The sequence below is a fragment of the Anabas testudineus genome, chromosome 22 (genome assembly GCF_900324465.2).
Source record: "Anabas testudineus chromosome 22, fAnaTes1.2, whole genome shotgun sequence".
Lineage (NCBI taxonomy): Eukaryota > Metazoa > Chordata > Actinopteri > Anabantiformes > Anabantidae > Anabas > Anabas testudineus.
The window spans coordinates 327,082-348,964 of record NC_046630.1 but is presented as its reverse complement, the minus strand read 5'-3'; the positions used below and the strand labels follow the sequence as shown (position 1 = coordinate 348,964).

At 42.7% G+C, this 21,883-nt stretch overlaps 2 protein-coding genes across 2 annotated transcripts in view; both read left to right on the top strand.

Annotated features, from left to right (window-relative positions):
• The window catches only part of LOC113148435, a 15,972-nt gene extending 1,726 nt beyond the window's left edge, over positions 1 to 14,246 (top strand). The window contains exons 2-15 of the mRNA XM_026340146.1: positions 6,433 to 6,894; positions 6,993 to 7,267; positions 7,652 to 7,854; positions 8,900 to 9,167; positions 9,817 to 9,894; positions 9,981 to 10,133; positions 10,282 to 10,428; positions 10,785 to 11,036; positions 11,152 to 11,289; positions 11,593 to 11,845; positions 11,960 to 12,235; positions 12,525 to 12,752; positions 12,838 to 12,969; positions 13,171 to 14,246. Coding sequence (XP_026195931.1) covers positions 6,433 to 6,894; positions 6,993 to 7,267; positions 7,652 to 7,854; positions 8,900 to 9,167; positions 9,817 to 9,894; positions 9,981 to 10,133; positions 10,282 to 10,428; positions 10,785 to 11,036; positions 11,152 to 11,289; positions 11,593 to 11,845; positions 11,960 to 12,235; positions 12,525 to 12,752; positions 12,838 to 12,969; positions 13,171 to 13,526 — 3,221 coding nt within the window. The 3' untranslated portion in view covers positions 13,527 to 14,246. The remainder of the gene's footprint in view (positions 1 to 6,432; positions 6,895 to 6,992; positions 7,268 to 7,651; positions 7,855 to 8,899; positions 9,168 to 9,816; positions 9,895 to 9,980; positions 10,134 to 10,281; positions 10,429 to 10,784; positions 11,037 to 11,151; positions 11,290 to 11,592; positions 11,846 to 11,959; positions 12,236 to 12,524; positions 12,753 to 12,837; positions 12,970 to 13,170) is intronic.
• Positions 14,247 to 16,400: 2,154 nt separating this feature from the next.
• On the top strand, positions 16,401 to 21,881 carry LOC113148680 (TATA box-binding protein-like protein 2). The gene is made up of 8 exons (XM_026340463.1): positions 16,401 to 16,488; positions 16,983 to 17,145; positions 19,207 to 19,420; positions 19,714 to 19,801; positions 19,891 to 19,982; positions 20,100 to 20,267; positions 20,697 to 20,791; positions 21,271 to 21,881. The coding sequence occupies exons 1-8, from the start codon at positions 16,441 to 16,443 to the stop codon at positions 21,345 to 21,347; spliced, it is 945 nt and encodes a 314-aa protein (XP_026196248.1). The 5' UTR covers positions 16,401 to 16,440; the 3' UTR covers positions 21,348 to 21,881.
• Positions 21,882 to 21,883: the final 2 nt, after the last annotated feature.

Here is a 21,883-nt window from a genome sequence, read left to right as displayed (position 1 = left end):
GTACTGATTTTTCATGTTAATTAATTGTTTATACTGTATTTTATTTATTATTCGTTTTGTACTGTCTTTTTCCTGTTCATATTGTTATTGTTTATTTTTCCTTTTTACTTAGTTTGTACTGTGTTTTCTTTTTATTTAATAGTTTTCTGTTTTTTATTTTAATACTTGTTGTACTTATTTTTCATTTTAATTAATAGTTTGTACTGTATTTTCATTTTAATTTGTTTTTCGTCTTTTTCATTTCTTATTTTACTTATTTTCTTTAATTGTTGTCTGTATTTTCATTTAATTAATTTTTTTTGTACTGTATTTTTAGTTTATTACTTTGTTCTTCCTGCTTTTTCATTTTCATTGTTTGTATGTATTTTTCATTTACTATTTGTTTGTACTGTATTTTTCATTTAATGTTTGTATGTATTTTCATTTAATTAGTTTGTACGTATTTTATTTTATTCGTTGCTACTGTATTTTCATTTTACTTAATTTGTTTGTCTGTATTTTATTTCTTATTTGTTATTTTACGTATTTGCCATTTTCCTTAGTTTGATCGTATTTTCCTTTTTAACTTAATTTGTTGTCCTGTATTTTTCCTTTTTACTAACGTTTATCTGTATTTATTTTATTACTCGTTTGTACTGTATTTCTTTTAATTACTTAGTTTGTAAGATTTTTCCTTAATTTGTTTTTACTGTTTTTATTTTCATTAGTTTCCTTCTTTTTATTTTCATTACTTAGTTTGTCTGTTTTCCTTTAATTAATTTGTTGTACCTTATTTTTATTTATTTGTTTTTGTACTGTATTTTATTTAATTAATTTGTTGTATGTTTTTTCATTTAATTTGTTTGTCTGATTTTCCCTTACTACTGTTTGTTTGTCTTTTATTGTTCCTTCATTAGTTTGCCTGTATTTTTCCTTTTCATTTTTTTGTACTGCTTTTCATTTTACTTATTCGTTTGTTATTTTCTTTTTCCTTTAATTCCTTGTTGTACTTTTTTTATTTTAATTACTTCGTTTGTATTGTATTTTTCTTATTAATTATTAGTTTTTGTCTGTATTTTTCCTGTTTCCTAATTTGTTCGTCCTGTACTTTTTCTGTTACTTAATTTGTTTGTCCTGTCTTTTATTTTACTTCGTTTTACTGTTTCCTTTTAATTGTTTGTATGTATTTTCATTTAATTACTAGTTTGTACTGTATTTTTCTTTACTTAATTGTTTGTACTGTCTTTTCATTTTAATACTGTTTGTTTATTTTCCTTTGCTTAGTTCGTTGTACGTATTTTTCATTTACTACTTTGTTTGTCTGTCTTTTCATTTTACTTAGTTGGTCCTGATTTTTCATTCTAATGTTTGTATTCTTTTTATTTTATAGTTTGTACTGTAGTTTTCATTTTAATTAGTTTGTATGTATTTTCATTTTCATTAATTAGTTGTACTGACTTTTCATTTATTAATGTTGTATGTATTTTTCAGGTTAATTAATTTGTTTGTTATGTATTTTTCTTTTTCATTTGTTGTCCTGTATTTTCATTTAATTGTTGTCTGTCTTTTCATTTACTTCAAGCTTGTACTGTATTTTCCTGTTATTCATAGTTTGTACTGTATTTTATTTTACTTAGTTTGTTACTGTCTTTTTCTTTTATTTGTTTTGTAGTATTTTCATTTTAATTAATTAAGTTTGTACTGTATTTTTATTTTTACTTCGTTTGTCCTGTATTTTTCCTTTTCCTTCATCGTTTGTCCGTCTTTCATTTTAATTATTGTACTGTATTTTCCTTTACTTCATCGTTGTCCTGTTTTTTTTTTTAATTAATTAGTTTGTCCTGTATTTTTCATTTTAATTAATGCGTTTGTCTGTCTTTTTCCTTTTAATTAATTGTTTGTACTGTATTTTTCATTTAATTACATTAGTTTTTACTGTTTTTCTTTCATTCCTAGTTTGTCCTGTCTTTTTCATTTTACTTCCTCGTTTTACTGTTTTTCCTTTACTTAATGTTGTACTTTATTTCATTTATTTTGTTGTCCTGTCTTTTATTTAATTCATTCGTTGTCTGTATTTTTCTTTCATTCTCGTTTGTACTGTGTATTTTCATTTTCCTCATCGTTTGTATGTATTTTTCTTTTAATTTATAGTTTTGTCCTGATTTTCCTTTCCTTATTCGTTTTGTCTGTATTTTTCATTTTACTTAACTGTTTTATGTCTTTTTTCATTTTAATTCGTTTTATGTCTTTTTGATTTAATTTGTTGTCCCTGTATTTTTATTCCTCGTTAGTTGTACTGTCTTTCTGATTTACTTTGTTGTACTGTATTTTTGTTTAATTACTTTGTGTACTGTATTTCATTTTTAATTAATTTGTTCGTACCTGCTTTTTCATTTTCAACTTAGTTTGTACTGTCTTTTTTTTCATTTTACTTTGTTGTCCGTATTTTCATTTTATTATTAGTTGCTGTCTTTTCCTTTTATACTTCGTTTGTCTGTCTTTTCATTTTAATTACTGCGTTTGTATGTTCTTTTATTTATTCATTGTTGTATGTTTTTTCATCTTAATTCATTGTTGTACTGTCTTTTATGTAATTTACTTTTTTTGTCCTGTTTTTTCATTTAATTATTAGTTTGTACTGTATTTTCATTTTCCTTCCTTCGTTGTACTGTATTATTTTCATTTCTACTTTGTTTGTCCTTCTTTTCCTTTTCTACTTGTTTTACTGTATTTTCCTTTTCCTTAATTTGTTGTCGTCTTTTTCTTTTACTCTATTAGTTTACTGTTCTTCTGATTTTCATTTGTTGTCGTCTTTTTCTTTTACTTCTTGTCTTTGCCTGTATTTTCATTTAATTCATTGTTGTTACTGTATTTTCCTTTCTTCCTCGTTTGTATGTTTTTGATTTTCTTGTTGCTTTTTTTATTTCCTTATTCGTTGCTGTATTTTTATTTTAATTCCTAGTTTGTACTGTCTTTTATTTTCTTATTAGTTGGACTGTCTTTTTCATTTCCTTCTTCGTTTGTATGTTTTTTTCATTTTATTAATTAGTTTGTACTGTATTTTCATTTTATTAATTCGTTGTCCTGTCTTTTTCTTTTCATTTGTTTGTACTTATTCTTTCATTGGTTGTCCGTCTTTTCTTCTAATCGTTCGTTTGTACTGTATTTGCTTTTCCTTTGTTGTCTGTTATTTTGCTTTCATTCTTTTGTTTTTATGTATGTTCCTTTTATCATTAGTTTGTCTGTATTTTCCTTTTATAATTCGTTTGTTCGTCTTTTTCCTTTTAATTGTTGTCTTATTTTTTCATTTTCCTTCCCTTAGTGTTCCGTATTTTTCCTTTACTTATTAGTTATTTCTTTTCCTTTAAATTAATCGTTTTCTGTATTCCTTTTATAATTTGTTTGTCTGCTATTTTATATTTAATTAGTTTGTACTGTCTTTTTCATGTTCTCATTGTTTTACGTATTTTTTCTTTACTTCCTTCGTTTGTACTTTCTTTTTCCTTTTTTTCTTATAGTTTGTATGTCTTTTTATTTTTTCCTCGTGTACTGTATTTTCTTTTCTATCGTTAATGTTTTGTCTCGCCTGTCTCGGACCTGGTTGTTGTTGACTTTCTTCCGTCGCCGGGCCCGAGCGCGGGCGCAGCCCCTTTGGATTTACCCAGCGGCCTTCAGACCATGACTTGAGCCGCCTTCACTGGTACGTTGTTATTATTTACAAGCAACGGTCACTCAGCTAAACCAGTGAACCGGCGCGACAGTGGGGTTTCCCCCGCGTGGGTTCTCCTGGGTGGTCTCGCGGCGGTTGGGCGTTAACCGCGGAACCTCGTCGCGAAGCAGAGAGTGCGGCCGTTCGGGTCAAATTCCACATCCGCGGTTAACCTCGGCGGCGGCTCGCTTGACCCAGCAGATGAGACCTGGCCCCCGGGCGACACGACTGGTCCGGTTTCGGGGGTCCCGGACCGACTAGCGGTGTTTGGATCAGACCGGCACATTAAGTGGTTCTGCTTTATTTAATAGTCCTCCTTTGTAATGACCCGCCGCTGTTCCATCAACAGTGAAGTTAATGAAATCCCTATCTAAGCAGTCCACCTAACATAGACGTATACTCCTCCCCACTGCCCCTAATCAATAATTAGTTTACTTCATTATTTTCCTCACTGTTCATTGGCAGAGACTCAAGACGTCATTAATTATACGCTTCAGCCAGCGCTGATACTAAAAAGCTGCACCGCAAGGATGAAATCCTCCTGAGCACTTACACCAGTGTGGTGTTAGGTGTCGCTTTCACACCCTCCTTTTGTTCATGGTGTTCTACACGGTTCTCATATCGTTCCTACCAACATGCGAGGACTGGCGCTTCTGTAACTCAGGTATTTATTATTTGGGTTCAGGTGGCTTCTGTGTAATTTGTCCAAACCTTGTACAGTGGACGGTTCGTGCCGGATAACTTCTCTTCCCAAATCTGCGCCGTTATCGAAATGTGATATTAAAACTGCTCCCATTCAGAGAGTACCGAACCAGTGATACCCAGCTTCCTGCTTGCACCTTTTCCCCACGCCAGCGGGGAGCTGATCTCCGTTGGTCCAGTGGTGACGTGCAGCTCTGTCATATGCGAATTCTCTGGTAGTCGGAAGTTAGTTTTCTGATACCCGATTCAGGTCCCGTCTCGTTCGGTAGACCACATAGACTCGCCAATTTGTGCGTTTATTCTGCTGGACTCACACAACCGTTTGTGACTCACGTTGTTCTCCTTACCGGGCGGAGTGCACTCTGTGTCAGCGCTCAAGTGGTCCCTACACGTAGACGCCTCGTCGCCTGCAATGCTCTCACCAGAGCGCCGAATACAGGCTATAAACGACAGTCTTTGTTATCAACTTCCGACCCTGACCCGTGTCAGACACTTTTTCGGATCGGACCCCCGCGGTCTTTCGGTTGGCCTGTGTGGGTGTTGGTTTTTCCGTGGAGGAAGCAAAGAGGGCAGGGGGTGTGTGGTCCGTCGGCCCCTTTCTCTTACAGTCTCTGTCTTCCGCGCAGCCGATCGCCCCGCACGCTAGACGACATTGCATCTCTCAGGACCCTGCACTTCTCAGCTGCCGGACATTCGGTGGCCCGTCCCCCGCCTTGCTTCTGAGAAGCCGGCCTTAAACCGTGATGACCGGTGTGGGCTAACGGTCTTCAGGCGGCTTGATGCCCTGCATAACCTCATTCAGTGAGTGCGTTTTTTTATCATGCGCGACGGTTCGATCCTATCCTGCTCTCGCGAAGGGCTTACACGCGTCGTTTGGCCTTCTTCTACGTTCTCCTCGGTTTCCCACGTTACTCCCACTATGTGCTATCCTTACCATCCCACCTTCATCTTTCATTTTGAGCGGGTTCGGGTTAGCAGTTATGCCCGTCTGCATGCGGGGCTGTGTCCTTCTCTGGCAGACTTCCAGTCAGCTTGGCGTCACCGTGAGTTCTCAGTTTTGGTTCTCTGTTTGTGGTTACCCACGTTCTAAGCGGTCGGTAGATATTAGATTTTCCTTATAACGGTGCTGGGCGGACCGCAACTACTATTTTCTTAGTGTATTCCTTCATCCTCACTTTTTATTTGTATTAGAGGCTTTTTCACTGCACATTTCAAAAGCGCTTTACCAACGCACGTACATGCCCGTGTATGTGTATGAGTTTAATATGGATGTCCCTGCTGAGCAAGCCGAGGGCGCCCGTGTACGGACACACTCCTGAGCCGGCAACCGGCCGCCCTTGCGAGGCCGCCCCCGGGGGCACACCCTCCTATTTGGGTGATCCCTGTGTGTCGGCGCATTCCAGTATCAAAGTTACAGTCTTTCGTTCTATGGGTCCCCGTAGTTCTTGCCGCAGACTCGTTCCCTTCCGTGATGTATCTCTGCAGATGATTGTCTTTTCTGTCTTCTATTTTCTCCCTAGTATAAGTTCTACAGTTCTACCTTTTAAAATGCCTTACCTTCCCTGCTCGTATGTTTGTTACTCAGGCATCTCACAAATGCGGTTGGATTTTCATGAACTCTGCCCACGTTTGGTGTTGTAGTTCGTGACTTCTTTGTAATGTTTTGTACCAATGTGAGCAATAGCTCAGTTCTTGTCCGGGTTGTCTTATTTGAAGGGTCGTTGCAGTGTCGTTTATCCCACACCTCAGCTTGTATCCGATATTACAAGGCTTCTCACAGCCCCATGGCGTAGACTCTAAGTAGTTGTTTCGGCATCTGCCGTATATATAAAGGCGATGTTTTTTTGTTGGATTCTCTCCCTCGTGACTGCAGGGCATGCGTCCCGAGGCAGCGCCCGGGGCCATCTTGGACTTACAGCGCCGTTCGGAACATGGACTTGCGCCGCCCTTCCTGATAAACAACTTATTCACTTCAACAACTCCTCACTGCACCCTGCCGTGATGGGCAGTTCCGTTCCCTCCGGTCTCCGTGTTTCTGTCAGTTCGCTCGGATAGGAAGCTTGTGGAGGTTTGCAGTGCTTGCTACGTCTCGCTCCGTCACCCGCTTCCGTCCGCCCGTCGGGGCGTGGCCCCCTGGCGTCGTGCGCCACGTGCCGCCGTTTGGAAAAGGCCCCAAAGGCTACAAGCGGAAGTCTTGCTGACGTTCTCACCGCGGCGCGCTCGGTCTGTTCCCGAACCTCCCCCCCCGGGCGTTTTTATGTTCCGCTGCGTGAGTGCAGTCCCGGAAACCCCGCGATGGGGAAACGGCGGGTTTATGTGGCGCCTGATCCGGATTCTCCCCGGGTCCGCTGACCTTGCTTGCTGTTTGCCCGGGAGCCCACGCCGTCCAGCACGGCGACCCGGACTCCCTAAACGCCGCCGGAGTCCGGTGGGTCTACTGAACACGGCGCCCCCCTTGCATCCTGTGCGCGGCTGGCCCCCAGCCCTCACGGGTCTACCAGACGGTCTTGTTGACGTTGCGGACTGAGGCGGGCCGGTTGTTCGCCACTCAACAGACTGTTTCCTTACGATGGTGAGTGTGGTCCCCTGGACACCCCCAGAGCTGCGGGCACCGCGGGTTATGTGGCGTCGGTCCTCCGGGCGACACCCCCGCCCCCCAAACAGCTGAAGAAGAGACCGGGTCTAAACGAACACGATTACGCCTCCCAGGAGCCGCCACCTGCACCCCGTCCGGTTCGGTTCAGACACGGCGGCCGCCCCCGAGTCTGCGACCTCCTGCAGAAGAAGAACCTGGCCTCCAACCTGCGGAGGCTGCAGCAGGTGTCCGGGTTCAAGGAGGCCCTGATGAAGATCTGCGCCAAACTGATCTCCAGCGAGGTGAGACCGGGTGGATCACTGTAAACCAGCTGGGTCACACCGACCGAAGCACGTCCAGAACAACTCAGAATACTTTTAGTGAGGAAACTCTCAACATAGAAATCTGAAACTAAGATGAAACGGTCTCATCACAGTGTGAGACGTGCAACTGGACCAGTACAGCACAGGTTCTAAATGTGGGTCATTCAGAGGTCGGAACCTGTACTTGTTTTTTAGATTAAACAGAAAGTTAAGGCTGATTGATCAGTAATGACGTAGACAGTGGTTCGTGTCTAGATCTTTGATTTGTTGTTTTTCCAAGTGACTGTTACAGGTGGGGGTGTCGGTGTTGGTGTTACTGTGAATTCTGCTCCTGTACAAATATGTCCTTTTTTGTTTTGGCAGAGGAAGGCGATGGTGAACGACCTGGACGGACCGCTCAGGAAAACCTTCACCCCTGAGAACCTGTCGTCCTTCAGCTGGGATAAGACTACTTCCTGGGCTGAGGAGAAGGCTCCTCTGACTGTGGCCTGTCTCAGAGCCATGTTCCCCCCCACCAAAAAGATCCAGAAACAGAAGCTAAGCTACGCCCGAGGGAATAACCAACGGTGGGTCGTCACTATCAGATACGCAGATTTAAAGTCGGGTCTGTTTGGACAGTGGCTCTGAACACACACCCCAGTGGTTCTGAACACACACCCCAGTGGTTCTGAACACACACCCCAGTGGTTCTGAACACACACCCCAGTGGTTCTGAACACACACCCCAGTGGTTCTGAACACACCACAGTGGTTGTGATCGTATTTAGAAATGTGTAAAGTTATTTCTCTGCTAAAGGTTTTTTACAACGATTTTATAGGAAGCAACATCCTTCAGTTTTACAAACTGTAATCTTCTTCATCACTTCCTGCTGGTGTTGGAGGTGTCTCATCTTCAGCAGAAATGCAGCTAAACATCAAACTGTTCTGACTTTGAAGTCTTTTTCGATTATTATTATTCGATTGTTTCTGCTTCAGTCTATCTGCACCGTGACGCAGCATCCAGCCAGTTTTGAAGCGTTCGTCTGAATATGAGCAGATAATTTATTTCTAAACATCCATACAGATGGATTCATCCATCATTGCTAAATAAAACAGAACCATTTTCTTTATCAGCTGTACATGTCAGCACCACAGACCAGCTGGTAGCTTCAGGTCTTTTCCACATTTCTCTACTGTTAGTTGATCTTGGTCTAATCTCAGGATGTTGATCCAGATTTTTGCGGATGTCATACGTGTGTTTTACTAAGTTTCTATTTTGTGTTAAACTCAATCAGTTGATTTTCGTGCTCTTCCGGAGTTCACCAGTTTGTTCTGTCTTTTTAACAACGAGCCAAAGAGTTGATTTGACCAGCCTCATGTTTCTGCTCTCTGACGGATTAGTTTTGGCTTTTCAGCCTCATCGTGGTTTGTTCCCGTCAAACAGCTTGAGCAGCCTGAGCCCATGTAACTGGGGATGTATGAAAAAAGAGCTGTAATTCCTCCACAGTTCAAGTATAAATAAAGCTGCACGTCCTCATAGTTTTATTGGATGCAGGGCTGGGTCTGGTTCTGCTCTTTAAAAGAATTTAAACAGGATGATGATGAATACACTTTGGGTTTGTCCTGTTTCAGGCAGCTTACTGAGGAGGAGGTGAAGCAGATGCTGGACCGGAGAGTCACCCTCCTCCTGTCTGTGCCTCTGTACACCAGTACCAACAGATGTGGTTTCCTGCAGACAGCGTTCAGCGTGGAGATGTTGAGGCACCGCTGTCCTATCAGACTCTTCAGCATCACCAACAGCCTCGGTATCTCGCAGTGTAAAACCGCCACCAGGTTCCACAGCAAGAGGCTCGCTGCGGAGCACGACAAACAGGTGAAGCAATGGAGAGATGAAATCCAGGTGAGAAAGACATTTCTTCTTTTTTAATCACTGGTGAACAGGTTTTTACAGCTCTTGATGTAAGCCGTTCCCAGACTCCCAGAAATCCCCCCCAAAAAAACACTTCCCCACTCGCTCCTTCCTTGGAGCGGTTTTATTCCTACAAGCTCGGGTCCTCTACCAGAGGCCTGGGAGCTTGAGGGTCCTGCGCAGTATCTTAGCTGTTCCTAGGACTGCACTCTTCTGGACAGAGATCTCAGATGTTGTTCCTGGGATCTGCTGGAGCCACTCTCCCAGTTTGGGAGTTACAGCCCCCAGTGTTCCTATCACTACGGGTACCACTTGTGCCTTCACCTTCCACACCTATCTATCTGTATATAATACTTAGATTCAACATTAGGTTATGGAACAAACCTGGGCTGCAGAAAAACAGGATTCAGCTTATGTAAAAGTTAAATTTGAATTCAAAGGTGACAAATAACCATCAAAATAAAATAATTTCATCTGTGTGAAGCAGTCTTGATATTGTGCACGCATGTTGTTTTGCATTCAATACAAAAGTCGACCAAGTAAACCAGTTACACCGATCAGTATTCATTTCCAGTTGAAGCTAATTCCAATATTCACTCCTTCAAAGCAGTGAACTAAATATGATCTTCTTTGTATTTAGACAACGAAAAGGACGCAGTTCTGCTGTGACGAGTCCAAAAAGGCAGCAGCTTATACCTTCTCCTGGGGGAAAGTTCGGGTAACTTGTCACATAACACTTTGACCACACGTGTCAGCTCGTTGATAAATGAAGAAATAGTAAAACTGCACACCTGTCCACTGCAGGTACCGTCTGTGTCCTCTGCAGATCGAGGAAATACATTTACGACGTGGGCGTTTCGCTTTGCTCATCAGGTCCGTGTTAACTTTCGTTACCTGCAGGGACCTGCGATAAAAGCAGTGGAAGTGTCCCCACACAGCATCCTCCCATCAAAACAGGTAAAACATGCAGGAACAGGTTTTATTGGACGACCGCTGGTTTACTTCATCTAGTTTTTAACGTATTAAAACGTCCTGTGGAGTTTGGAGTTTTGTAAAGTCCTGGTTTTTTATTCTGATACTGACAAACACAACTCCACCCACTCAGACGTACGAGTTGCTGCGACTGCGAATGAAAACCATTGTGATGAGAATCATCGCTGACAACCTGAAGGCGCTCAGAGGAGTGAAACCACGAGTGGTGAAACACATTCCTCATACCTTTTCCCACCTGATGAAGGAGCAGAGCACCACTGTAAGTCACCTAATCCAACTTAACCAAACAAATTGTTTTTTGTTGCCTGCTGTTCTTTTCTCTCTCCTCTTTCCACTCACTCCAACCGGTCGAGGCAGATGGCCGCCCACCCTGAGCCTGGTTCTGCTGGAGGTTTCTTCCTCTAAAGGGAGTTTTTCCTCTCCACTGTCTTCTGGTGCTGCTCAGTGGGGTTGTTGGGTTTTCTATATAATTCTGTATACAGTTATATTCTGTAAGATCTTAAACCTTAAACACTGTAAAGTGCCTTGAGATGACTTCTGTTGTGATTTGGCGCTATACAAATAAAATTGAATTCAATTGAAAGGTTCTCTTGACGCCTCGTTTTTTCCCGGCAGGTGAGTTTGGGTGCAGTGATCCCAAACATCACAGAGGACTCTGTTAGCATAGCATACAGCCTTAAAAACTACATCCCTGTGCATTATGGGAAACCGTACCACATCCTGTGCTGTGGGGACATCACGAACACTGACAAGACAGAACAGAGCAAAACTCAGAACAGGGAAACTCCAGAGAGGAGCCCCAACCTGAAGTTTGACGGACTCGTGGAAGCACCGCAAGAGTTTCAGAAGGAACACCTGTTTCATGAGGTAGGAACAAATTAAACAGAGAGCAATATTATTAATGTATTAGTTATGTAGTGATTTAATAATATGTAATACAGCAAATTAAAATGTCATAAATGTGATGTGGAACCTTTGGCAGGAAATGATAAAGATGCTTCTGAGTGAGAAGAGTGAGAAGTGTCGAGGTTCTCTTCATCACATCGTCTCACTGTTTGACTTCAAGACGTTTAACAACACAGCCAAAGATTACTTCCTCAACATGTGGGACTTTATCACGGTGAGACTCCAAATACAAACGACAGTCACATAGTTTAAAGGCATAAAGACGCTGAGGGGAGATCTTTACATCAACCAATCTGTGGACATTCATGTCTTAGCTGAAGTCTTGGTTTTGTTATGAAAGGATTTATGAGGGTTTAATCTTGGTGAGAAGTTAGAAAATCTAAATTAACTCAATGAAAAATGTTGTGTTTAAAGAAAACTTTCTTTTTAAGACCAAGACCAGCGCAGCACCTTCAGCTTTGTTCTGTAGCCGTGATGGAGATTATTTATCCGAAAAACTGTTTTCATCTTCATGTAGTTTGTGACCACAGCGTACGTGACTCTGTTTGCTGTCACCGAGTGCAGTCTGGACTCTGTGACCCAGAAACCCACAGACTACCCCTCTCAGAGCTCGGAACAGCTGGACTGGCTCAGCAACCTGGCTCACAGACTGGTGGATCTGGTGTGGATGCCTCCACCTCAGGAGGACATCAACGCTGTAGCTGCTGAAGCTGCAGGTCAAAGTGACAGAGAGAAGAAGAAAACTTTCCCATTCTGCTACTGCAGAGAAGGTAGGAACACAAATGGGTCCAAACAGTTTCATTTTGTTGGTTCAGTCATCAGAACCAGCGGCATGTTGGTCTGAAACATAAAAAGTTTTCTTTACTCTTTGTGTTCTCCTGCAGAGAAACCAGGTGAGAAGCTGGTGCGGTGCTGCAGTAACCTGTGTCCCGCTATCTGGTTCCACGAGAGCTGTGCTCGGGCTCAGACCCTCTCAGACCCACATGAGGACTGGTTTTGTAGTCCAGAGTGCAGTTCAGATGGGACCTACATCTACTGTCACTGTAAGGAGCAGAAAGGAGGAGAGATGATTCAATGTGGACTGACGGACAAGTGCCGGAGACACGAGTGGTACCACAGAGACTGTCTGACAGCGGCCGAGCAGAATCGAGGAGAACAGAGTGAGACTTTAACTTACATTCGATCAACGGAGGGTCTGTGTGGAGGTCCAGACCTGTTACTGTTATCAGCCTGAGCAGGCGGTGAAACTTTGGGAGCCACAGACTTTTTTGTTTGTGGTTTTGAAAACATTTTGGGGATTTGTTGTTGACCCGGGTTCTGTGGTTTATCAGAGCGGAGCTTTAAAAAACAGCCCAGCGGGTTGAGTGGTGATGACGTTATTAATTTCTGAAGACCGATTTCACGTGTTGGAAGTTTCTTCATCACATGTGTGTTTTTGTTCTGATCCAGCTCCATGGTTCTGCTCCGAGTCCTGCTTGTTGGCTGCCGATGGAGAGGACTACCTTCTTAACTACACCAGGGCGGTGGTATGGGAGGGGCTGTACCACATGGCCAGACGGGACGCCATCCAGGAAGGGGACGGAGAGGCCATCACGGACTTCTGGAGGATGGACCTGGTTCTGCTGTGGACCAGAGAACACCTGCAGCTCTTCAACAGCGGCCACCAGCTACTCACTGGTACCAGTTAGAGAACAGGCAGATGTGGCTGCAGATGTTTTTTTGGATCTTTGACGATTGTTGTTACGGTTCTGTGTGTGAACAGGGATCGAGGGGTTCTACCCACAGCGAGTCCGACAGGACATGAAGTGGAACCGAGTGTTGAACCTGCAGGGAAAAGCTGGAGGGAACATCAGCCTGGACCTCCTTACAGAACTCATGATCAACGAGTTCAAAGGTCAAATCAGTGATCGTTTCATCAGCTAAATCACAGGTTTAAATCACGAAACCATCAGGTAGTAAAAACATTTAGACCACGTGTGGAGGGAGCCGGAAGGTACTAGTATATGAAGTAGTAGAGACTAGAAATACTGAAGTACCTGAGTAAATATGCTCAGTTACTGCTGGCCGCTAACGTAGTAACGTATTCTCTCTCCAGGTGTGATACAGTTCGGTAAAGGCAGCTTCACGAGGCAGCAGGTGGAGCACAGCGCTCAGCTGGCCGGACCTCAGGCCAAAGACCTGGACAGACTTTTCTTCATAGGAGGAAACCCCGTGAACCTGTCCTGGTACCTGTCCCGCCTGACATCCTTGTCCTGCAAGAGGAAGGAGGACGTGTCCAGGTTCGTGGAGGAGTTTAAGAAAGACGAACTGTTCCGCTTCAAACCAGGACGGAAACACGAGGGCTTCAACAAGTTCACCTACCAGCAGAGAATAAAGAAACCAAAGAGGATGGGGAGGACCATGAGGAGTCTGGCTGAGGAGCTGGACCGACAGAGAGACATGATCCTCTGAGACCGACAGGTGAGTACAAACACATGAAATCAGCACCATCAGTGTTGAGCGGTGTTTTCAGACCTGCAGTGGGTCCAAACCTTCTGAGTCTGTGACTCGGGAAGAAGATCCTGTTCTGCAACATGGAGCGGCAGCTCAGTCAGCAGCAGGTTCTGGACGCTGCCCGTGGGAAAGCTGCTTTACACACAGATTAGGTCAGATCTGGACGCTCAGTCATGCACACTACAGTACTTTTAGTAGAATAGGATCGGACTCTTAAATGTGGAGACGAGTTCTGAAGTCAGAACCGAACCAAACAGAACAGTTCGGACTTCAGTAGGGTTCAGCAGATATTAACTTCTGCAGGTTTTTGGCTTTTTGAGTGATTTTCTGTTGTTTCACACTGACTAAGTTCTGTGCCGAGCACCGTGCAGCGAAGCAGAGCAGGCGGAGCGAGGATGGAGCAGAGTGGGTTCATTTAAAGCTACAGTTTAATTTAATTTAGAAATGAACCAGAATAAAGTCGAGTGTTTTTCTTTTTGGAATTTTTATTAGAGTTGAATTTCTTCTCTGCCGAATCATGTTTGTGTTTTTGACCTGCAGAAGCTGAAGAGAGGCTGTGACATCACTGACTGTTCAAAGAGACTTGTTGACTATTTATTTTATCTCTGTGAATATTAAAGTTATTTTCTGTGATATTTTGATGCAGAACGAATAAAAAGCTCAAAGTTTTGTTTGTCATGATGTCACAAAGTTTCTTTCTAATATTTTCGTGAGGAGGAAACAGAAACTGTCCTGAACTCACCGAGCGCTGAGCTCATCCAGGGAACGTGAGGCTCCACGTCGTCGGCCAGCTCGGGCAGCTCCTCCAGCAGGTTGGAGCACTGCTTCTGAACATAAAATACGCCGCTCTTGTCCACCTGAAACACCAGCGTTGTTGTCCTCTGTGAATTCAGTTGGTTTCTGTGATTTGTAAAAACACCTTTGAAGCCAGAGTCCACAGTTTAACTGGACACGGTTCAGTTCTGAAGTGGACCCACCTTCCCCTCAATGATGTCGAGAACAGAAGAAAAACTCATCCGTCTCTCCTCAGGCATCACGAACCGATCACCACTGATGGCGTCGGCGTAGCCATTAGGAGTCACGGCCACACTGATGACCTTTGACCCTACCTTCTCCCTGCAGACAGGAAGCAAATGATGAAACCGTCTCACCACAGAAAAACACGTTAGTTGTTATTGCCGGGGTTTCCTCACCTCAGGTACTCTGGCGTCCACCTGGATAGAGCCGGCCAATGGCTAAAGGCGTTGCGAATAACACAGGGCTTGTTTGGACCAATCCAGTCACGGTAGAACTGCAGCGGGTCAGGTGGTTCCTCCAGGTAAGGCACTGATTGGTTCAGATACAGATCTGAAAGGTAATCAATAAGTTATAGAACAGTTAGTTCAGAGGAAGATTCGATTTTTTTGGAAGTCGCTTTGGATAAAAGACAAATGACTAAACGTCAGGTGTTGTTACCTGTTGTACAACAGGTAACAACACCTGACGTTTCATTCAACAGCTTGTAATGACATCAGAAGCAGAAAGATCAAAGTTTAATCTGGTTAAACTGTGTGAACAGTCGTAGTAGTACTGAAGATGGTAATACTACAGTGATGAGTGTAGTAGAAACATTAGTACTCTCAGTATTTAGTAGTACTACTGACAACTGTTCATCAGTAGCAATACCATGAGTAGTACTTGTTTTAGTAGTAACAGAGGCACTCCAACCAGCAGCAGTATGATCAGTACTAGTACTATATTACACAGTAATAGGTATTAGCAGAACTGACAGCAGTACTAGTATGCCCAGCTACTACAGTCCTTTCAGTAATATTTGCAGTACTAGTAGTACTCCTCACCGTGAGCCTCCAGTGAAAACTCCGTCAGTCGTTCCTTCACATACTCCATCTTGTTCTGATTCTAAAATCGGATTATTTTAACTTCCGTTCGGCCCGAACCTCACGCTTCCACGCTGCTATGTTTATATCCGGCGCGCATGCGCGTAGCTCTGCTGCGTTACTGCTTGCGGGGAGCAGGTGAGTCCACCTGCAGGTCGGAGGATGAACTGGGTCAGGTGTCATGAAACCATTTCCTGTTCCACTGTGGGACCAGTTTAACCAGTAAAATAAAAAAAATTCCCATTGACAAAGTGAATACAGCCCATTTTACTGACAGGGGTTTAAAGTTGTATTCTTGTTGTGTATACTTCAAGAACTATAAAATTCCCACATACCTTTCAAAAGACCAATAAAAGTCCAGTATTCCCCGTAAAAGTGCATTTTACTGAAGTTCTTCTTGCTTAGATATTTGCGTCGTACCTCACTTCTGATAATAATAATAATAATAATAATAATAAAAACTAAATGTAAATGGAACAAATGACAAAACTATGGATATCACAGTTTGGACCGAGGACTGATTTAAAGGACTTTACAGGACACCGGGTTCCTCTGATTGTCACTGTGGTGGTTCTGTTCAGATCACCTCAGTATTTAAGTCTAATACCGATATAATGAGCTGGAGTCGGAGAAAAACCGGGAGAACCGTCTGTAACGGGCTGTGATCAGTCACTTATGGCACGACACCGGAACCACGTGGATCAAATCTGGGCCAACAGATGATCAACTTCACTAGAGTTTAAAATACTTAGTTTGGTCAGTAATTCGGAGAGATTACTGCGTTAGTGCAGTACTGCTACTGTCGGGTTTTAGTACCTGGAGTTGTACTTGTTGTACCTGAGGCCTCACTCTCGCTGATGTGGACTTGTGACACCTGTGTGTGATGAGTTCAGGATCACCTCAGTGTGGATTGGATGCAGCTGTGCAGGTCTGCGGCTCTCAGCCTGGAACCGGATCCTGGATGATCTTGGACCAGGTCAGATGGTTTTTCACTCATGGACGAGTCGGCGTTGGAGCGTTACTTCGATGACTCCATTGCAAACGTGAGTTGAGCTGATTCGAGAGAAACTAAGTTTATTGTTTGTGGGAATAAAAAGATCTAGAAGTCAGTTTTTACCTGATTTCACGAGACATTAATTAAAATCTAAGTTAATTTATGAAGTCAAGTAGTTTTTTAAATATTAAACAAACCAGATGATGAGTTAGTATGTCATCCTGGTCCAAGTCCAGGATCCTGAAAGGTGCTGAGCTGCTGATGTGTTTAAGTCCAGTTTAAAACTACAGTCGGGTCATTGTTCAGCTGCTGTGCTGCTAATGTAGGACACCGTGTAATAAAACTGTCTGTTTGTATTCTTTCTGCTGTTTAGCAATGATATTTAATTAATGACATCAATCTTAATTATTTAACTGTTTAATTTGTAGATACATTTTGTTTAGAACCCGTTTTCTCAACTGTCAATCAAAACACACTACAAACATCCAAATAAGGAAGGTAAAAATAAAAAAAAGATTTATTTTTAATTCTTATTTCCTGTAGGACTCCAGCTTCATGTTGGGGGAGGAGCTGGGTCTCCAGAACCCCGCCCCCCCTCTGCAGGACCCCCCTTACCTGTCTGAGAAGGTGGTGCCGAGCAGGGAGCTGGGGGAGGAGCTGGACCTCAGTTTTCTACCTGATGAACTCAACACACAGGACAACACAGGTACAGTGCCCCTAAAAAGTTTTCACCCCTTTGGATGTTTCATCCTTTTATTGACATTATAAATCGGTCATGGTCAATAAAAGTTGACGACTTCGACAAAAACAATTCTGAAAATTAATGTCAAAGTGAAAACGGGTTTCTACAAAGTCATGTCAAATAAAAATGTATGAGGTGAAATCAGTGTCTGCATTAATATTAGCCCGCTTTAAAATGACTGACCTCATCCAACACAGGTCCAGATGTTTGGAGCTAGTATTCCCACAGTTTGTGAAATGAGGATTACCTGAGTGCGGTGAATGTGTCTCAAGTGATTGCAATACCTTCCAGATGGTACTGTCAGCACAGTCACTGGTTCTTCAGTATTCCTGGCTACCATTACACCATGAAGACAAAAGAACGCTCCCAGCAACTCAGAGAACAGGTCATTGAGAAGCATAAGTCAGGGCATGGATACAAAAAAATCTTCAAGGCACTGAACATCCCCCAGAGTTCAGTGAAATCCACCATCAAGAAATGATAGGAATATGGCACGTCTAAATCTGCCTAGAACAGGCCGTCCACACAAACTGAGTGTAAGAAGGAGACTGGTGAGAGAGGCCACTAACACACTGATGACTACTCTGAGGGAGTTACAAGCTTCAGCAACAGAGATAGGAGAGACTGTACATACAACAGCTGTTGCAAGGAGAAAGTCACTGTTGAAGAAAACTCCTGTTAAATCATGAATTGAGTTATAGACATGAAAAAGACTCCATGGTCCAGTGGAAGAGGGTTCTTTGGTCTGCTGAGACCAAATTGGTGCTTTTTGTCCATCAGACAAGATGCTATGTTGGGAGCACACCAAACACTACACATCACCACAAACACACCATCCCCACAGTGAAACACGGTGGTGGCAGCATCATGCTGTGGGGATGCTTCTTGGCAGCCGGCCCTGGAAGGCTTGTTAAGGTAGAGGTTAAGATGAATGCAGCAAAATATAGGACAATCCTGGAGGACAATCCTGTTCAGTCGGCAAGACAACTACGCCTTGAGAGAAGATTTGATTTCCAGCAAGACAATGACCCAAAACATTGAGCAAACCTCATCACCACTGTAAAACATGGAGGAGGGAGCATCATGGTTTGGGGCTGCTTTGCTGCCTCAGGGCCTGGACGGATTGTTGTCATTGATGGAAAAATGAATTCCAGACTTTATCAAGACATTTTGCAGGAAAACGTAAGACCATCTGTCCGACAACTGAAGCTCCAAAGAGGATGGGTGATGCAACAGGACAATGATCCAAAGCATACAAGTAATTCTACAAGAGAATTACAAAGAATGACTTCAACAGAACAAAATACACCTTCTGGAGTGACCCAGTCAGAGTCCTGACCTCAACCCGATTGAAATGCTGTGGCATGACCTCAAGAGAGCCATTCACACCAGACATCCAAGAATATTGCTGCACTGAAACAGTTTTGTGAAGAGGAGTGGTCCAAAATTACTCCAGATCGTTGTGCTGGTCTGTTCTGTAACTACAGGAAACGTTTGGTTGAGGTTATTGTTGCCAAAGAAGGGTCAACCAGTTATTAAATCCAAAGGTTCCCATACTTTTTCTCGTCACTGTACATGTACCTCAGACAGTTCTAAAAACAGTACTTCAGTAAATGTACTCAGTTACTTTACAGCTTGTCTTTAATACATTCCAACGTCTTCTTTCTTTTATTGTTGAATTCTCGTTAATCTCTTGATGTGCTCTTGTGATCTGTTTTTACTGTTGAACTAATTTGACCTTAAGCAGCTGGTTTTGGTTTTTAAAGATGGAGGATGAACAGGTAACAGGAACCGGTTTTGGTTCCACCTCAGCTGTGAGATTGAACCAGACAGAACCACATGACCTGGGTCACAGTGGTGGAGACAGTTTACATGTGTCATATGTTTGGTTCATTTGGCTTTTGTAACGTGATGAATCTAACACGACATGAGGCCATGTGCACTGCAGGTACACAAGGACATGTTGACGTGTACTGATGTTCAACATACGTGTTTGGCTGCTGTGATCGTCTGGTTTCATTCCAGCTGATGCTGCAACTCTCAACGTGTCTCAGGACAGCGGCATTGGTCTGGACTACAACTCCCAAGATTCCGCAGCAGCAGCAGATGACCCCCAGGAGGGGACATCTATGCCCAGACTAGGGACCAGTGCCTCCCCATTTTGTCCCATGACCCCCATGACCCCCATGACTCCCATGACTCCTGTGACCGAGAGGTCGGGAATCGTACCGCAGTTACAGTAAGTACTGATACTTTTACTTCGTACAGCAGAACAAAAACGTCAGGTTCAGGTTTAACTGCGTCGTTTTATTTATTTACTTGGTGTGAGTTTGCTGCTTGTCAGACTTTTAAAGAGGATTTGAAAGATCACATTAACGTTGCTGTAGAACATTAAATGTCCAGAGATGAACGAGAAGACACGAGCTGAACACATGTTTAAATGTCAGTGAAGAACCGAACATGTCCAGACGAAGATGTTCAGCGTGTTCACATGAAACTGCAGCAGAACTCTAAAGTGTTCTTTGTTCGTAGGAACATCGTCTCCACAGTGAACCTGGGCTGTCCTCTGGACCTGAAGTTCATCGCCCTTCAAGCCAGAAACGCTGAATACAACCCAAAGGTGCTGAAACGTGGTGATGCACCTTCACCCTGTCAGTCTGCTTGGTCAGTGTCATCGTTCCTCCTCCTCATCCTCATGTTGTGTTTCAGCGTTTTGCAGCAGTTATCATGAGGATCCGAGAGCCTCGAACCACAGCGCTGATCTTCAGCTCTGGGAAGATGGTTTGTACAGGAGCCAAGAGGTCAGTCTGACACTTTTACTACTGCCCCTTTTAGTTGCTCTGACCCTGGTCAGGTTAAGGTCCTACGCTGATTACAACAGGTTAGTAACGCTGTTCTCCACTCTGACTGTGTTTGAGTGAGGAACAGTCACGTTTGGCAGCCAGGAAATACGCCCGGGTGGTGCAGAAACTCGGCTTCCCCGCTCGCTTCCTGGACTTTAAGATCCAGAACATGGTTGCCAGCTGTGATGTGTGTTTCCCCATCAGACTAGAAGGACTGGTTCTGACCCACCAGCAGTTCAGCAGGTACAAACCTGGACTGATCCCTACATGCATCTAACAGCTGTAGTTACTTTGTGGGAGTAAATTACATGACATGAAAAGTTACTAACCAGCAGAGGCTGGATGAAAACAAAGCACACCATCTGTGATTCCAGTTGGAATCTTCTTAACAAATAAAGTGAAACTCGTCTAAGACGTCTTATCCTGTCGATGTGTGTTAAACTAGTTAGCTTAATATTACACTCTGTTAAACTAGTCAGCTTCCAGTTCCCCTTAGCTCCGAGTTCCACTGAGCTCCAGGTGGATAGAGCGTAATCTTATTCTGTGAACTAATTTAATTTTCAGACATGTTATGTGTGACGTCAGTTTTGATGCTCTTTTTTCTGATTTGGATTATTGATTTTTAGATAATTCAGCTGTTGAATCTCACTTTGTGAATTTTTTTTTCTCCAGTTATGAACCTGAGCTGTTTCCAGGCCTCATCTACCGCATGGTGAAACCTCGGATCGTCCTGCTCATCTTCGTGTCTGGGAAAGTGGTTCTGACTGGTAAAGAAACTCAAACATAGTAACGGCAGAGACGAATTGAATCATTGTGTAACTCTAGTTTTTTGACAAAAGCCTCTCAAAGTCGTCAGGAAACAATAAATATTTAATAAGATGACTTTAGATGGTAATTAATTTACAGTAAACGGGTTTTGAATCACTCAAAGATGTTTTCAATTCAGTTTTCTCGTCACTCTGAGATTTTTTTGTTTTTATTTACAATCCTCATACTTGTGAAATACATGTCTTGTAATTCATAATCATCAAATACAGATCCCATAATTAGGAAATATGTCATAAACAATTACCGCTCTTGTTATCAAAGAACTTCAGCTCAAAGTATAAAAGAAAACCTTTTTTTTTTTTTTTTTATTGTAAGATGACAGATTTCTAATTTCATTCTTTTCAGATTTTTTTTTTCTTTACAATCTATTTCTACATCTTTTATAAATAAAGTTATTTAGTTCTGTGTTAAATTCCAGGAGCTAAAGAACGAGCTGAGATCTACGAAGCGTTTGAGAACATTTACCCGATCCTAAGAGGCTTCAAGAAACAGTGACAGAGCCTCCTGGTCATTTGTAAAAACAATGAATATAATGAGGATGTGTGTGTATATTATTTTCTGTTGCACAGCAGAGTTTTGGATGGTAAACGAGTCAGATGTTTGTTTTAGTCTGTGTTTATGGTCTCCATCCTGAAATGAAATGACTGAATAAATGTCAGTTTTCCTACTTACTGCACAGAAAGGTTCTGTTCCATTTTATACAGTGATCCTCTGTTTCACCATTCATTTGATCATCTCCACAGACAAACAGCTGATCAGCTGAAAACTTGAATTTGGTTTCTTTGACTCCACCCCCGGTTACGTCATTACATAAACACGGAAGTGGCCGATTCGTCTTCTGGTCACCAAAACAAAACCTTTTTCTGTGTCGGCCTGTTTTAAACTATGACGGAGACATCACCGCACGAATAACGGTCACACTGTTGGCACGGAGCCGCAGAGAGCACAGAGTCAAGCAGCTGGTTTGTTTTGGCTTTAAGAAGTGAAAATTTAACATTAGCTTAACGTTAGCTGCTTAGCTTAGCTCTTAG

What these genes read in the sequence shown, in the direction of transcription:
- LOC113148680 (XM_026340463.1), top strand. Translation starts at nt 16,441, where the DNA reads ATGGACGAGTCGGCGTTGGAGCGTTACTTCGATGACTCCATTGCAAAC. An exon ending in ACCCACCAGCAGTTCAGCAG is followed by an intron (nt 20,268 to 20,696) that starts GTACAAACCTGG and finishes TTTTTTCTCCAG; the next exon opens with TTATGAACCTGAGCTGTTTC. An exon ending in TGGGAAAGTGGTTCTGACTG is followed by an intron (nt 20,792 to 21,270) that starts GTAAAGAAACTC and finishes GTTAAATTCCAG; the next exon opens with GAGCTAAAGAACGAGCTGAG.